Source organism: Hirundo rustica, chromosome 4 (assembly GCF_015227805.2).
Source record: "Hirundo rustica isolate bHirRus1 chromosome 4, bHirRus1.pri.v3, whole genome shotgun sequence".
NCBI lineage: Eukaryota > Metazoa > Chordata > Aves > Passeriformes > Hirundinidae > Hirundo > Hirundo rustica.
Window position 1 is genome coordinate 5,706,647 of NC_053453.1, and position 18,565 is coordinate 5,725,211.

The window sequence follows — 18,565 nt, forward strand, 5'->3', positions numbered from 1 at the left end:
GCCACCTCTCTGGGAAATCTGTGCCAGTGTCTCATCACCCTCGCTGTAAAAATTTTCTTCCTTCTATCTAATTTAGGTCAACCCTCTTTACAACCATTGCTCCTTGTCCTACTGCAACAGGCCCTGCTAAAAGGTTTGTCCCTGTACATTCAACCCCGATTACTTCACTCACAATGATCTTTGAGGTTTTCATTTGGCACAACATTAGAATAATTAATTTTAAAATTAAACTTCCGAAGGTTTCACGGAACTGTTTTTTTGATTTCAGCCTGAAGTCAGGGAAATCCCCAGCTGACCCTAAACTATTTTTAGCAAATAATTTTATGAAGACGTTTCCATTGATCCCAAGGCATTGGATTGACACATATAAAACAGAGCTAATATTTTATTTTTATGCAATTACTCAACCTGGATAAATTAAATGCTTTTGAAATTAAGCAATATGTTGAAAAAAGGAAGCTGACTCTAGTCTGAACCACAATTAGATGCTTAATTTGCTATTAGGAATTGGTAGGCATTGTTCTTTGGGGAAGGGGAAATTACATCTGACCAGTGGATATGGTCACATTGGTGTAGGAGACGTTCTGGAGGAGCTCAGAGTTACAAATGCGATTAATAAACGTACCCATGAATTTCATGTGGAAAGAAAAATTATATGAAAAAAATCAAGTAAGACTTGAATCAAAGACCTGGAATTCCTGTCCTGACTACAGCCCACAATACACCACAAATCCTTCAAAACATCATTTCCAAAGAACAAAGTGAATGTCAAGAGGCAGAACACCGACTCTAAATTACAACACTTTATTGCAGCATTGGCAAAGGTCAGATTTCTGAAGCTGGTGAAGATCGGGCGGCATTTCTGTATGAAATGTTACAATTTTACAAGTCTCCCTTCCTACATGCAGAAACCAAAACCAGTGGTAAAAAGGATTTTAAAAGAGCTAGAAAAAAGAATTAGTAGTAACATACAGATGGGCTCTTTAACTCAATGAACTATCTCTACCTGAAAGCAAACAAAACCCTACACTAATAAATAACAGATTGTCAGAAACAGACCAAGAAACCTCATTTCTACTTGGAAAAAAAAAATAAAAATTCTACTTGTTTCCAGACTTAAATCTTTTTTTTTTTTTTTAATTTTTTGTTTGTTTCAATAGACACAGAGGCTTATCAACCCATGAAGATCAACAAAATATTTGGATCCATTCCTTGACATCCTCCTGTTATGCTGACTGGCACATTTTGGTTTTCAATGATACATACAATGGGCTCAACTATATCCCTGTCCTTAGGCTGGTGTCAGGCTGTTCCAAGCAGTACGAGTCAACACCCTGTGTTCATCAACTTCACTTTCTATTTTAAACCTTAACAGACATTTGACCTCCTTGGCTCTCCAGCTTTCCACCCCTCCCCACCCCCTTTCTGGCACATCTGGCAGCAAAAGGCTCTTCCTTAACCAAGAACGTCCTCTCTGAGGAGTGTTTGAGAAGTTATCCTACTCGGCAGGGGGTTTCGCTGGGTTTTGCCGTTCGCTCTATGTTTTTCTACTGTAGGTTTGCAGTCCCCAAAGAACATCCTTCCAACACCAAGCGCTCGAGTCGGAGACAACGTAACTTGTGGCGAGTTCAGAGCTTTATTTCCCTGCACGCTGAGCTGCCCAAGGCCTTTCCCGTCCCAGTGCAACGCTCTGAGCCCCAGGCCGCTCCCGGCTCTCACCGAGCTGCTCGCAGGTCAAGCTCCCCATCTCGCTCGTTCGCTTCTGCTCCTACGAGAAGATGAACCCTCAACGCAGTTCCCATAACAAAAAGCTTTTTTTCGGGGGGGTGGGGGGGGAGAGGGGAGGCTGCTCTTCGTGCCCCACGGCCCCAGCCTGTCCCAGGTTTCGGTTCTGAACGCTCTAGGCTGACATGCTGAGATGTGTCCACTGCTCTCGTTTAATCGCTGGAGGACTCCACAACACCAGAGATACAGGACCTGATGAAATGACGCTGGCGGCTGGATCAACGTCTCCTGCGGGAAGAGCCGAGAGAGGAATCGCATCAGTCCCAGGAGCCCTGAGCTCTGTGGCAGCTGCCACCCCTTCTGATACTTTTACCTTCTAACAGAACGTCATGGATTTCTCTTTTCTGCACAACCATTTCAAAAGGCCACACCAGACAAAAGCAGGGGGATAATCTGTACCTTATCAGCCCAGATGAGAGGCTGAACTACTGAGGCACAGCTGCTGAAAAAATGAGTTATTGTAAACAGTTTTCATCCTTCTGTGCAGTTTCTTAATGCTTAGATGTTCTGCAGAAATGTTATGAAGAGATTTCTATAGGCAAATTATTGTTTAGAACCTTCTTTAGAGTCGACAGGTGCATTGAATCTTCCATCATCCCTTGTTCATGAAACACATCCCACATACCCACAAAAAATCACACTTAATTCTCTTAAGAACATACAAATGCATTGAAGAATGACACCAGTTCTGCAGGCAGGGGATTCAACAAGACCAGGGCAATGCAGCAGCTAAGCCCACCCCAGTGTCATTAACGTCAGCACAATGCAGCTACTGCATTCGGGCTCCTTTTCAACTGATTTTAGGCTGCAAATTAAAATTAATAATAAACAGCAAAACAAAACTTCAACATTTACAATTCCAAGAAAGCTCCAGGGCTACACACCCAGGTTTTTTACTGTGTAAACACAACAGTTCATGTTTCTTTATGTCAGTGCATAATCCTCCAGTGTTGGTTGAACAGCCAGTTGATCTAAACCTTTTTTTTACTGAAGATCTTGCAAGAAAAGTGTTACAGATATGTTAACTGAACATAGTAACTTCTGCATCTCTTGTACTAGATGAAGCTTTCACAGTAATTTTGTATTTGTATGTGTTGCTTTGTTCTAATATCCAGTATTTGTTTATATAAAAGTGCTGTGTGTTTTTGCCAGGAAATCCTGAGCTGATGCATCATTAGAACTCACTGCAGCACTGCTTCTATTATTTGGTTTTAACCACCTTTTAGTGTTACCTAATGTAACACTCCAATTCTTTGTGGCACACTCAACATCAGAACACTGGCTATGTGCTTTCAATAGAAAACAATTTAAATTTTATTTATTTAGTAGACTGACATCTCGCTTGCAGAATGTTACAACCAAGGGCAGACATCACTGAATTGAAGGATCATGTTTTAAACTCTCCATCTCCCCTTTAAAAATAATTCTACTGCTGATGGGGAGGGAAGGGAAAAGGCTGTGACTGGCTGCATGTCTCCAACTTGGTCAAAATGACTCTCACCCAAAGCAGCAGCTCCCAGCACACGCTGCTGGCAGATCCCCGTTTCAGGGGATTACAGCAATGTGCCGCTGCCAAAAGTAGCAGTAGTAGCTTTTCCCAAACCAGGTATTTCAGATTTGTGACTGACCTAGTGAACTTGACCCAAACCCATATCTGGGAAGGTCAAACTCGCTACACAGATGTAATTAAAACCATCTTGAGCTCTATGTGTAAAATGAATCAATTCTTTGCAGTCTCCTCCCACACTCCCCTTCCCGCCACTGACACAGTTATTAATTTGTATGAAAGTTATACAGTCGGATTCTCACACCTCTGCTGAGCCTGTGACAGGGAAACACAGAACTTCTGCAACAAACCATGGCTGGAGCAGGAAACTGGAAGCCATGAAAACACACACACATCACACCATAGGCCATGAAATAATCACAAAGCCCTGGCACGGGTGAAGCTGGGAGAGCTCAGTCAGCAAAACAACTTTACAGCTTAAACTGAGAAGAGCCCAGGAGAATATCAATAACCAACTCCTTTTTGCATGTTGCTGACATCACAAGATCACAAAAATGTCTTATTTCTTGACATGTGAGACATCTGAAGTTGGATTTCACACTTAGCCCTAATCCCCTCATGTCCTCCAATCCACAGCACCCTGCATTTCTGCAGTACTGCATTTCTTCAGTCTCCTCACAAACTTCCAGCTCCAAACACCTCCTCTCCCAGTTCACTCCCTGCTTTGCTTTTCTCAACTAATCTCAGCTCCCATGCTCTTGGTTCTCTCTCTCCCCTAATCACCCAAAACCACAAACAAGCAACAGAAAACACCACGGTGCCCATAAAAATCTATCACATCTGACTTATCACATTCCATACCGCGAACATCAAAATTCAAATAAACCACAAAAGCTGGTAAGCTTCTCTCACCTAAGTAAGAGAATCTTAACTTCTGCAAGTTATTTTACATTCTCATCTATCCATCAAAAAAAAAAAAAAAAAGCTCTGACAAAGTGAAATCCAAGTCAGTGAGTGTAGTAGGCTGGGAGCAGGGACGTGTTTTGGGGATTAGTGGCTGGTTCCCAGAGGGCCACAGAGCTGCAGGGGTTTTTGGTAGGTAGTTATTATCTATATTAAAGGAACTTTTTCAAACACAGGAGTCTTTCTAACAGAGCATGGCATATAAATACAATTTTGGCTTCCATTCTCTCTAAACTGAACTGTGATCAGGTGTCTCTCCAACTTTGCTGTCTGGGTTAGACTCACACCCAGCTTGCAGAGCTCAACCAGCGCCACCCTGCCAAGGCAAACACCTGAGGCTTTTCTGCTCTTTTTTGTTCAGCTCCAGTGCACTCCACCAGTAGCAGCTGCAGGCTTTGGAGCCCACCTCCTATAAAACAGCTGAAAGGGGTTTGGAATTCCTTAGCTGTGTTTGAAAGGCTCATCTCAGTAAGAAGGGAGTTCATAAAGCATTATTGTCAATGCATCAACTTCATGACAGGTGATGTATGAATTGTGTTGGTCCAGTACCGAAAGAGGAAATCATGTTAAATTCACATTTCTCCTTATTATCCAAACTCTGATTTTTTTTTTTTAGCATTAATGCAATATTCTTTATGATGAGAATATTTAGCTAATAAAATCCCAGCATCCTATTATTACTGTTATGCTTCATTTTCCTTCATTAAATGGGTTAAAGAGAAATAAGAGTCAGATGTAAACAGGAGACCTGAGATCACCATTTAACTTGAATATGATTTGGTTTGCCAGCCTATACCTGCATCCCCAGGGGAACTTTGGACACAGGTAGCCCTATACTATACTTTCAAAACAGCAACAAATTTTGAGGCTGCTTCTTTTAATAAGGAGATTTAACAAGATAATATCCTTAGTAAGGCCCCGCTTCGCAACAGAAGAATGACAGGGAAAAAATTGACTTTCTTGGTAATCAATGTTTTTAAAATGATTTTATATAACATGGTTATTTTTATTTCACTTTTAAAACCAAGCCATTTAATGGATCTCAATCCTCATAAACAAAAGAAAACCGCTTTATATTTTAAGAAGCTGTTCATAATGTTAAAAGTCTATTTTTATGATAATCCCATCACCAAAAAAATTTACTCCAGTAAATTTTGTGTTTCCTGAAGATAGCAGTTTAATGGCCTGAGAGCCAAAGGCTTCTCTTAATACACAAATGCTACAGAACTGGAGGCAAGAGAGAAAATTGTTTTCTTCCCAGTTCTGCTGAAGCAAATCAAGGAACCCTACATTAAATGGAGTCACAGTAAATTATCTTTAAGGCCAGTGAGCCTTAAACATACAAGTCCCAGAAAGAATCTCTTCCTTCCAGGATCAGCAGGTCTCAAAACCTGAGGCAATACAAGCAGGCAATTCCAAACAAACAGGAATAAACTCCAATTTCTGATCCAGCATTTTGCACATACTAAATAATAAGAAATCTGACAAAGCTTGTAAATCTTACTGCATTTACTTTAGTACAGAACAAGGACATTAACAGAGGAGAAATAAAAAATGCAGAAGATTTTTTCCTTTTTAAATAGCATATAGAGGGCTAATTGCTTAGTGAGATCCAGTTGTTCAAGGCCAAAAACATATTGGAAGAACCCAATGCATTCATTTCTGAAATGAACTTACAATAGGTAGATTTGGATTTAACTTCCAAAAGGTGTTTGAAACACAGTGCTTAGGGCATGTTTGGCAACACAAAAGCAAAGGTAAAAACAACAAATCTATTTCTCTGCTCTCAACACTCCCTGAAATGCAAGAAAGGCCTCATTCCTATCTCAGCTATCAGAACCTGTCACAATGTACATTACAGTAGAATCAGACAGGAGATTTATTTGTTTAGATTATCCCTAACCTGAAGAATTTTAAAATAAAGTTGTATACCTTAAAGAAAGCAGCAAACTATTATTTCCAGTAAGTTTGAGTTATTTTGCAAGAAAACAACATTTCAGTTGTGTTCATGTACAAAGAAGCAGCAACACCACACAGTGTCCTTATGGAAGTGGTAACACCTGTGTTACACCACTGGTTTTACCAGGTAGGAATGTGAAACCTCCTCTACACCAATATTAAAATGAACAGCTCAATTCCTATCTGCTCAGCAAGATCCTCCAGAATCCTCAGAATCCACCGGGTAACTTTTTAACAAAGCATGAGGGGAGTCCGGGCAGAGACTGCAGTGCAACCTTGAAAGTCAAAGACAATTTTCAATATATCCTACAAATCAGAGGCTCTAGGAATGAAGGCTACAGACAATCTGTGCCAGTGGGAAGCATTGGTGGACTCACAGTCTCTAATAAATAAATGGAGATAGGAAAAGTACCAGTCCATTACTGCAGGCTGAGATGGCTCAACCGATGCATGACTGCCAGGCAAAGCACTGCAGTCCACAACAAATACAACATACCTGCTCAAACAAACTTCCTGCTCTCTGTTCCAAGGAGCTTGTGGATTACAAGGAGCAGAGAGTAAACTCCATAAAACAAAACTACATCTGAACTGCAAGTGCATGGCACTTGAATAAGCAAACACTACTCAGACTGTTTGCTGGATAATGTCTGACCTACTTCACAGTGAAGACATAAATTGTATTTTCCCTACAGCATCAGAATATAAAAAGTTTTCTAAAAAAAAATTAAAAGAAATCTAAAGATATCACATCTACTGCTCTGGCTGTTGTATTTAAAGAATAACTGCAGCATGCAGCTTGTGCCTGAAAGAACAGAAAGCTGCAGCTGTTAATGAAACACCTGCAAGTATTGTGGCAATTCAGTGTACCTGAACATTCTGTGTTCCTAAAACAGCATTAGGTCACAGTGAAATGAAAAAGCTAAATGGAAAGCACTGCTTATTTTACTGAGTTATATCTGGTTCATTTTTAAAAAACGTTTATTTTAAACTGCAATCTTTTAATTTTCTTTTGTACAAGCAGTGTCTGTATGAGGTCTCAGTGGGGTGAGTGATCATCAGGACATTATCAAATGATCATAAATATGTACCATGAAGTTGGAAATGCTACTGTAACACAGAAATATTTGCAGTTCACAAAAACAGACCCATTAGGAGATAAACTGTCCCTTCTCAGTTGCTGCTCCCATCAATCCACCTTCAAAATTAACTTGCAAAGAGAAACATGAAAGTAAGTCTGCATTTCACCCTAAACTCTGTCTACTCAAATGTGTGCTGCAGGGCTAATATAATGGTTTATTTGCCAGCTTACTCTGAGTGAGAAAAGACACATACTAAAGCCTCACAACTATTAAGCTACCGGGAATGACTCTCTTCATGTTAATGCTGGGTTTGGTACGCTCTTGCACACCATAAATTAAAAGTTCCTCTCCATCTTCCCCACCTTTACTATATTTATTTTCCATTCAGGGCACCAAATACAGAGGAATAGCTGTAAAATTCACCTCAAAGAAAGCACAGTGAGAATTTCTACAGATACTAAAAAACAGTATCCTCTCCCTCTCTCATGGAGAAAGCAGACTTGCAGCTTTTCCCCTACAAAAAGAGGCTCAGATTCTAGCAGCCATTTCACAACTGAAAAATAACCTTTTGGCTTCCAAACTGTCACCGAGGTACAGACACTCTGTTAGAACACAAAACACAGCTCGGCATTTTAAGAGAATGCTTTAGAATGGACTGCCCAAGCACGCACTACGGAGATCATTATCTGTTTCAATTATGAAGGTAATTACTTGCCTAGAACCAGAATGACCACATTTAAAGGAAGATTGTCCTACCTCCCACCGGTTTTAAAGATTAGATCTGCATTAGGTGCTCCCTTCGGATGCTGGTACCGAGGCCGCCGCTCACGATTAGTATTTGCTGGAGCTGGACGCTGCGCCAGAGACTGCAACATTTCTGGGATTTCAGGCAGAAGAAAAGTAAATAGAAGCAAGTTAAATACATTTTCTATGCATCATTTTACATAGGAATTTACATATGCACATTTCACTGCCATTTACACTTACACTGTAGAGTTAACACTCAGGTTATTCCACAAAAGTTAGAAGTTAATTACGGAAAAGTTACAAATTTCATCCACAGCTTTGATAAACGCAAGCTGCCTCACAATATGAACATGCATTTCCAGATGTTCCTGCAGAAGGAACTGCCAGCAATGGTTTTCATCACAGATGCTCAAGGAAAGGCTGCGACCTTTTCTTTCTAAACACATCAGTCACCACTTTCTCCATCAATGATCAGGAACAAAGGCTGCAGCACGAGTGGCCTCAACATTCAACGTCCCTGGAATAGTAACAACTGGACAATGCTGCTGCCAATTAAAAGACTCAGCTAGAAACCTGGCCTAAAATTAGGCATTGCCAGTCAGGCATTTAAGTCTAAGCTTGGCATAATTGGATCCTTTTCCAGGGAAGACAGGCACCTGAAGAAGGTGACTCAGCTGACCTACATTGCACCAGCTGTCCCATGGATGGAGTTTTTCACTTTATCATCACTGGGAATAATCTGGGAGCAGAAAGCAGCCCACACTATCCAGTTTAGCCCTGCATAACTAACTTTTTGGCAATTTAAACTAGGACAGCACTGTATTTTGACATTTGGTAAAACTTTATTTCTAAAACTTAATTTCATTTTTTAATGAGTAAAACAAAATATTTCTTTACCAGGCTAAATTAATGCTTATTAAGTAGCCAATATAATTACATATACATCATAGGAGGTAACCCTTGCCAATCTGTCAATAGATCTAATGGAAAGTATTTCTACAGTCCACCTGAGCAGGGTGGACATTACTCAGCAAACAGACAGATGGGATAAATGAAGAGGAAAAGTGGAATAAGCTGTTAAACAGATTATGTTTGAAAGTCTGCTCTGTCTGGTTCTCTAATCGCTGGTAATCTCATTGGAGACACACACCCATCACCTGCTGCACACAAACTGGTCTCAGTGGGGTCAAACTGGAGACTCCAATGAGGTTCCCTCACCATTTACTGAGTGCAGGTGAAACATTCAGTAAAGTTATCCACCCAATCTTGGAGAAACCGGGGAACTGCGACTGATTTAATATTCAGTATCTGTGTCAGCAGTCAGTGACGCTTGTATTCATGTTGTGTACACTGAATTCAGCACCTGGCAAAGGCAGCCACTGAACACACTGACAGTCCATGTTTGCAAACATCATGAAACATCAGCATTCCCAACAAGCCCATGTGCCAGGAGAGCTCTGGGGGCAGGCAGTGAGGAGAGTCAGGAGGAAAACCAGGTTAGGGTGCCCTGCCAGCCAGGTGTGAGCAGTGAGTGAACAAGTGCACATCTGCCTCTTCTGTTTTCCACACAGCAGATGAAAGGAAACATGGGACTGGGGAAGTTCAGAACTGGAGAAGGTGACAGAAGAGATGGCAGGGGAGCACTGTGTGTTTTCTAGGCTTAAGCCACATCACCAAACCTCCTTGGTTTTTAGGAAAGAAAAAAATAATCTGCACAGAGAAGTACAGTCTAAACTAGAGAACCACCCAAGTTCCTAACAGTTCTTTAAATTAAAAAATGTTTGTAATAAGCTTTGCTGAAACATTAAAACATTATCTGATACTACTTTGAAGTACATTGGTGAATTTCCATCTATTAGCTACCCTGTGCAGATGAAAAGAACAACAAGTACGTGTGCAAACGCTGGGACAACCCTGAGGCATTCTTCAAGAAATTGAGAATTCTTCCTCCCTCGTAACTTCAAAGCCTGAAACAGAAATTTAAACCCAACACTTTCATTCAATGGGTAGGTACCAACTTGTCACAGACAGGATGACTCTTCAACTGCACAAAAATCTAAATAAAAAATTGTTCCAAAGGTGAATGCAATTTGGCCTGTTTAATTTAGCCTGATTAAAAGGTCCTTCATAGTTTGGTTTTACTCTGTATATTATCCAGGTTAGTAAGTTGCATCAACTGCTGTTTTAAAAAGGGATGTCAATTATGAAAAAGCCTTTCTGTATTGTTTTATATACAGCAACTAAATATAAATCTATGAGAAAATAATAATAAAAAAAGCCTATTTCCAGTTATCAATTAGTATCAGTTGTCTGATTTTGCCCAACAGAAATAAATCAGTCTGATCCTTTTTTTGATAAAAAGCACAATTGCTCACAATAAAATCCTAGATTAAACATGTTCATTTTAGGTATCAACAAAACAGGGTATAAAACCCAAATGCCTTGACCAGAAGAAATACTGGAAGTATCTAATGAGGAAAAACCTGCAAAACATCTGAGAGAAGCACTAAAATGTCTAATTCTAGAGTCTCTCTCTTCCTTTTTCACAAACAGCTTTTTAAGAGCAGAGTGTCTCAAAGTTTCTGAGCTAATTACCAAGTTGAACATTAAGAATATGTTGTGTTATCTCTTCAGAGCTCTGCAGACACTCACTTTGGAAGATACTCCTTTTTACAATGACAAGTTTAGTTCTGGTACTAGCGAAGTTCTGCAAGAAGTACTGGATTCCATATCTTATTCCCAATTAGAACTGCTTTAATTCCCCACTTCTTGATGAACAATGACCTTTCACTAAATACCTTAAATGAGATTTCCTGCTAATTAACTACTTACACTGTGATTACCACCAGACTACAATATCTTTACAGAAAAAAGGCAGAACAAAAACTTTCGAGATGTTAAATGGAAACATAAGACATCAGTTTTATTGGTCTGGCTTTGTTTAACATCTGAGTAAGTCAAGGGAAGTTGAATCTGAAAAACCCCACAATCCAAAACAAACCACCCAACAACTAAACACATCAGGTGCACCTGTTTGGGGATTGTATAATCTGCTGTATTCACTGTTTGCTTCCATCTGACCAGGCTCCAAAATGCCTGACTCACACGATTCAAAAAACAAATTAATCATGTAATCTATACAAAACCCTCATTTTGTTAATATATGCTTATGCTCCAGATTTGAGGACTCCTAGAACTTATACAAAATGTTACCTCAGCTTCATATTGTAATTCTTAGGTGAAGGTTACCTCAGGACTTTCAAGTCTCAGCAAGACTAAGGAGTCTAAATATTATTAATATCTGAAACACCTATTAATAGCTTAAAAACAGAGTTTAAACTGCAAAGAATTCATCTTGTATCCAACTCAACAGGCTTGCAGTACACATCACATTCATTTTGTATTACCTTAAATTTTGAAGGAACAATCTCAGTTCTTCCCCTTTCCCAAAATAAATGGAAATGCTGAAATTTGAGACCCACTTGAAAATTCCATTTCATGGAACAGCTACAACAACTTCTTCAAGTATAAAGACCAGGGAGGAAACAATGAACGACTAAACCCAAAATACAGGTTGCCCGTAAGTACTGCAAATCACTCTTTAGAACTTCAGCTGCTAATCATCACAAATAATGCTTTCTGCAGATCCACAAAGGCTCCCCAGAATATAGAAACAAAATACTTGGTGATTTTCTTACCCTGATAATCCTCTTGTTCCTGCCGTTCATTGATATCCAACGTGAGCTTTTTCATCCTCATTCTCTCCTCCTGTTCTGCTTGCTGTTGGTTCCAATGGTTTGCAGCAAGTTGGGAGGACATCGGTACATTTAGGATCTTAAACTGCAAATGAAAATAAGTTCTTAAGTGCCCATCAGGGAAAAAAACCCAAACAGTACAAAACAATCCAAAATACAGAAATGCTATGGTGATTTCTAGGTTTTTTCAATGATGTACTTTCTACACAAGTTCCTACTGTTAAGTGTTTTGTTGGTTTGTTTCAAACCTCTGTTTCACATAAAGCAGCAGGAGAAAATGCAAGACCTGCTAAAGACACAGAACACACAAAAAGGCTGAGTCCAAAAACCTATTACACACAGTATTCATGTGAACAAAACTGTCTTTCCCGAGGAAGGCACAGCCATACACTTTATCTCTGATTTTCACACCAGCTGATTTGCCCACAGGGTCTGCAGATAAAAGCACCAGAGTAGGCTCAAAAAGCTGCATCTCCCTCTTCAGGTCTCTTCCTTCCAAAGAGATGAAGCCCCCCTGAGCAGAATTTCTAATACTATCCCTTGTGATAACGAGGAAAAACATTTCAAGCTTTTCAAACATTCCCTGGAAATCCCAGTACTTTTGTTTTTAAGAATAATTCTGGCTCCCCAGTGCTGCTTCTTCATTTAGAAACAACCACGGTGTCAGATTGATCTTTTCCTCGTCCCCCATGCCCAAATGTGCCCCACACACTCTGATTTAAGCTTACAACAGGTAAGCTTGGCACTCCCACAGAAGTACCCTCTCTCTGGAAATCCAGCTGGTATTTTCAGGAAGGTGATTTTCTTTTCCCCAGACTGAGAAAATCCAATTTGTTACTTCTACATATCTCTATTTTTTTTTACAATTGTTCCAGAATAGAGAAATAAATTTTAATTTTATGCACAACTGAAACACCAGTTCTCAGAAAATCCTTAATGCTAAAGTTTGCAAACATTTAGAAAAATCTCACTTCCTCCTTCAACTCCATGTCCTTTAGAAATAAGTATTTCTGTGCCATAAGAAGAGTAATGCATTTAAGGATAATCACTCTCAATATTCCATGAACTACTCTGAATCCTGCTCCTTATTACTCATCATGGGAGATCTATTTCCAAAGAAAGAAAAGTAAATTCCTAAGTGTTCTTTCCTGTTAGACTGTCAAAAGCTGCAGAGAAAGATAAATTATCAAAACCTCTGCTGAGAAGGTTTTGAGTAAAAACAAAATCCTCACCACCTGCAGTTAGTATTTAATGCAATAATCACAGAACAGCCTCAAGGCAGCTCAGAGAGAAATGCCCCACTAGCAGCAGAGGGATGAGTGTGAGAAGACTCAGATGGAGCACCTGGAAATAAACCGCGCTTGAAACAAAGACAGACTCTTGCAAAGACCCGAGAAAAACTTGGGTACAGTAAATCCCTAAACCCTACCAACTAAAGATGCATTTAGATGAGATTTTTTGGGGGTGGGGGCAAGGGTAACAGCACATTATATCGAATATAAATATGTGCTTGTTATTAAGGTGTGCAGGGAAGAATAGAAATGAAAGTTGAAATTCCAAGAGCAAAGTAAGATCTAGTTACTTATTGCTGAGCAGGCTGTGCAGGTTCCCAGATATCATCAAATGAACTTTATGTAAACTATACAAATAACTAATGCATTAGCAACATTTCATGATAAAAATCATTCCTCAGCTTCACCATTAAGCTCCTCATCCATTTTAATTATTATGTCCTTTATATTTTCTCTTTTCTATGGATTATCAGGTAAATGGGATTGGTGTTTCCAGATGGGATGCTTAAAGTAGAAAAAGAAAACTGAACTACAGAAGGGTATAAATGAAAGAAACAGATACAGAAAAACAACAGCCTGGCAATTAACAAAACACCACTGAGTCACTGTCTCAAGGCAATCAGCTGCCCCCTGAAATCAAGTCACTGATGACAATTACTACAGGATATGATGATTACTGAGCAACTGAAACATTTCCGATTTGCAAATACTGAAGAGGTGCATCAAAAAGCTCTTATCAAATCTCTGAGATGGGGGCAGGACGGAGGATTTCTCTTTAAAGATGTCAAACTGAAGGAAGATCAAAAATCATTATTCAGAAGACTAGACTACACATTTTATAAAAATGCCATGAGATAAAGACATGAAGATATAAATGAGATAAAACATTTCACATTCAGGGAAAGATGTGACCATTCCATGGATATTATCATCCTTTTATGGAGCCTTGTTAAAAGTCTTTCAAAGGGAAGGAAATCTTTTGTCTTAGGTAGTAACCAAATTTCTTGACTTTCTTTTTACTGTCTGTATCTCATTTTAGTTCATACCTTCCTGGCATGAAACTTCTTTGTTCAGAAACACCAAATGGTATTAGATACAGCTCAGCTCAGATCCCTTGTGATGCCAACATTATTTCCCCTTGCTCTTTCAAGGATTATGGATAAACCACAATGCCATCATCTTAATTTCAAATAACCATGTTAGGTTCTACTGCTACTAGTTTTCTAAGTTTTGAGGATAAAATATGGTGTCCTTGTCACAATCAGCCTGCAACCACCATTAATTTGGATACACCCAGCTGGTAAATACCAGTCAGTTGCTCTTTTACTACTTCACAATCTACTTGTCAATGCAGCACTAAAATCTGGGTGGACACTGGTACGTGAACTGAGTATTTAGCAACTGGAGCTCCACTACCAAATGTTACCCTCAGGAAGGAAGCACAGCACAATCCATTTTTTTAACATGTCTTGTTTCAGGAGCACCACTGACAAAGAACACAGAGACTGAAATCATTACTAGCAGAGCAAACAAGTAGGTTGATGTCATTTATCAGTGGTGACTGTGCAGATGAAGCTACAGCCTCCCAGGTCGCTGCAAAATCCTTCTGATTGTTTTTAAAAGCTGCAAGTTTACATCTATAACTTAACAGTGAACTATGCATCCCTCACTTCAAACCTCATTGCACATTCTGCTCATGCAGATTTAAAATAAAGCACCGTAAGAAGGAATAATTATTTTCTTTTCAACCCCACCTCTTCTTTCCTGCTTATTTTTCTATTAAAACTCTGTACTAAAACACATTTTTTTCTGAATACAGAACTATGGACAAAGAAGTCTTTCATTAATTCAAGAGGTGAAGTAGTCTATAAAGCAACTGTTTTCTACATTTCTAGAAACACTGAGAGGAGTTTTGGCAGGAAGAGCCTACTCCCAAAACCAAATATTGGGGGAGGAGCAGGGAAAACTCCTGAACAAGTTCTGCTTTCTTTCTAAGTCACATTTCTGCAATATTTTCCCCTTTACATGGAATATGAAGATCCCAAAATTCCTTGTAACTACAGATACTCCTAGTAAATTATTCTGAAAAAGCTAAACAACATTTTTTAAAAAGTGGAGTTCTCTTAAACCTCTTCTCAGACCAATGACCACAGTTAAAAATCTCCCACTCAGACCTTTTGTACAACTTTGTGTACCACATTCAAGTTCCAGGAAAACAGAATAACCACTTCCTACATGGATTTTTGAAATGTGTTTCATATGAAGGAAGAGAAGGAGCCCGCTTCAGGTTTATACACTCCAACAGCTACACTACTGTCACAGTTTAGGCAACAAATGTAAACATGAAGTAATGACATGGATCTAAAGACTTGAAAGGCTCAGATACATGGTATGGAGCAATTCCTTGGGTATGCTTTCCATATACATTCAGAGTAATTTATTTTCATCATCCAATTATACAACCAAAATAAAAAGGTTTCTTTAAAAGCCCTAAACCATGACAAGAAATACATGTGGAATGTGTTAGGTAGAGATTTGTGTACTGTGCATTTGCTGAGCTAGGAAAATTCAAACATACACTGGAGAAAAGAGCCAAGACTAACATACAGCTTAGCTGTATGAAGCAAGGAGTTAGTTTGTTTTATCAACCTGATTTCCATTTAAGTTTCTCCAAGAGATTCACTCCATGCATTCTGGAATAGTCCCCCAACAGTGTCTTCAGGGATAATGACTTTTTTTTTCTTTTTGCAAATTGAATAAATTCAACCAGGTGGCAGTTACTTAGGAAATGGAGTTTAGCAATGACCATGCATCTTGACTTGAAGCTGAAAGCGTTTTCAGGAAAAGCTGTAGAATCTTAAAGATTCTGGAATATTCCTTTTTCTTTCTACTCCTTTCACTGTTCAGTGGCATTTCAACAACCACATCTCTTCACCTTCCACAACTACCTACAATACATGCATGACATGCCACTGAACTCCTGGTAGAATCACCAAATGTTAATAGTAATAGTATTATCTAACCATAGAATTTTTCTACATTATTTCTATTAACAACCAAGGACTCCAAGAAATTATATATGGTATTTTCCATAATGAAGTTGTCTATCTCTGATTTTGAAAATTAAAGAAATAAAGATTTCTACATTACTTTTTTTTTTTGAAGTGAAAGGCCTTGATTTATTTAAGCAGTACCTATAGCTTACCTGCTGTTTGTTGCCTTTTCGTGTTAACATGACAAATGGCATCGTGTCCCCGGACTCTGACTCTCCTTCCCCACCTCCAAGTGGGGGGCCCTTCTTCAGCTGACTTTTGAGATGCAGAGGAATAGCAACATCCAGCTGATGCACTTTAACAGATTCACCACTCCGTTGCTATGAAAAAAAAAGTGAATTCTACAGTGACACACTCAGTCAGGCTGGCAACATTTGGAGTTTCACAACTGAGAAAAGGTTTAACCTTCCAGGAAAATGAAGTAATATATAAATACATTTATTAGGCTTACTATATTTTCCTTTTGTTTTCTTCGCTTGTGAAGAAAAAAATATTATAGGGCAATCTCTTAGGGAAAGAGATCTAGAGACCTGATGAGACATTGTGGTATGTACATTCTTAATTCAAGATGTTTTTTGTACACCTCATTAATATACTTATTATACAGGGCTTGCTATACTCAATACTGAAATATTTACCCGATGTGACTAAGAAAACAAAGTACTAAAAGCTTATGTAAATTTAAATGTATCTGCATTTTAAACCTATAAAAACCTAAGATAAAGCCAGAAGTTTTGCACAGTATCTGCTGCATTCGTTATTCAGTCGGTAAAATATATGTCAGTATGTCATGTATTTACTGGACTAACAATACAATTAACAGCTATTTTACTGAAAGCCAAACAAGTCAACTGCAGAGAAGAGGCCAAAACAAAGGAAAAAAACCATCTTCAGTCCTTTAGTATGGTAACCTAAGCATTAATCACTTACTTAAAGAAAAAATTCAACTACAGTTAGCTGTACATTAAATTAAGAATATAACTATTTATACCTGAAGATTTTCCAGCATCATTTTATCCAAGGCCTGAATGAAGTCCTCATCCTCTGCACAAGGGACATGCTTCAGTCCTCCTCCTTTAATCATTACTTCCTATTGCAATGGGAAAAAATTGTCCTCTACATTAGTTTCAGAAATATGAATATTCAGTCTAGAAGTAAGTGGAAAATATCCTTATTGCTTCTATATCATACAAAATCAAAAGGTTTATAGAACCAAATTGTTCAAGAAAGAAGTTTTCAGCCTTGATTATTTTCTTGAAAGGCACATTTCCTGATTTATGGGCACTCATTACATTCTGACAAACATGTGTGTGTGCACAGGTGCACAGACACATTCATGATGTGGCAACAATTAAAAAAAAGTCTCTATCCTTTAAATTCACCTATTTAAATTCAATTTTCCATTAAGTCCATAAAGTTAGATGGTATTTTCAAGACTAAGGCTACACTTCAATTATTTGGAAAGCACAACACGACAACAGAAATGTCAGAAGTCAACACCCCAACACGCTGTTCTATAATGTCCATTATTCCCTTACTATGTAACTGCAATTCAGGCTCAACCAGATGGGCTCTTTAGCTGCAAATGTTATAATCTGTCAATCCCAAATTTGTATTGTAGGAATTTCACACTCCTTGGCTTGTCTCCTTTTCTGTTTTGAGATCTAGTGAAGTGTAATTGGTTTACTTTGTTGTATCCTATCAGTTTGCTACCATTGCTGGCATTGCAAAACCATCATTTACACAATATTTTCCAGTCTAGCTACCTGTGAAAGTTCAGAGTCTTGTGAAAACGTGTTGTAGTTAATCCGACTACAGCATAAAAATTTTCAAAAGGTAATAACAAAAGTTTGCAAATATGAAAATAAGCTATAAAATGTATCTGAAAGAATAAGGAAGTCTCCTTGATGTATTTTCCCAGATATGTTATGAGCAGCACTGGCAAAAAACATTGAGTAAAGAAAACAAAGATGCAAATTCAATTCACTTATCTCCAGCTCAACACATACTGTATTCTCCTCATCGGTTTCATTTTCCTTATTTGAGTCTGTTAGGTAATCGGTGTTTTCTTCCTCCTCTTCTTCACCCTCTTCTTCCTCATTGTCAGAGCCCTCCTGAAATATTCAATTTTAACTGCTGACTATTTTAATACAAGGACAGCTGGTTCCTCAAACATTTTCCTCAACTTTTCATGTTGCTTAGTTAAGTCTTTGTAAATTTGTTTGGTTTTTATTTTTTTATGAGTCTGAACTCACTCAGCTTTATTCCCAATTTCACAAATGTACAGCAGAAAACTGGGAGTAGTGGCTGATACACCCTGCCACTCAGAGAGAGCTCCACAAGCTGGAGGAATGGATTGGCAAGAACTCATAAACTTCAAGGAAGGGAAACAAAAAAACCTCCAGAGGTGCCTTCCCCATCCCTG

At 38.7% G+C, this 18,565-nt stretch overlaps 1 protein-coding gene across 3 annotated transcripts in view; it reads right to left on the reverse strand.

The window, feature by feature from the left end:
- Positions 1-790: 790 nt before the first annotated feature.
- Positions 791-18,565, reverse strand: part of UPF2 (UPF2 regulator of nonsense mediated mRNA decay) — a 53,189-nt gene continuing 35,414 nt past the window's right edge. For 2 of the 3 annotated variants that reach the window (XM_040062204.1, XM_040062205.2), the window contains exons 17-22: positions 18,150-18,254; positions 17,132-17,230; positions 16,293-16,460; positions 11,739-11,880; positions 8,050-8,170; positions 791-2,013 (exon numbers count right to left, since the gene is read on the reverse strand). In XM_040062204.1, the coding sequence (XP_039918138.1) occupies positions 2,004-2,013; positions 8,050-8,170; positions 11,739-11,880; positions 16,293-16,460; positions 17,132-17,230; positions 18,150-18,254 (645 nt within the window). In that variant the 3' untranslated portion in view covers positions 791-2,003. Of the gene's footprint in view, positions 2,014-8,045; positions 8,171-11,738; positions 11,881-16,292; positions 16,461-17,131; positions 17,231-18,149; positions 18,255-18,565 lie in introns of those variants that run through there. The other variant, XM_058420276.1, reaches the window with a different exon arrangement.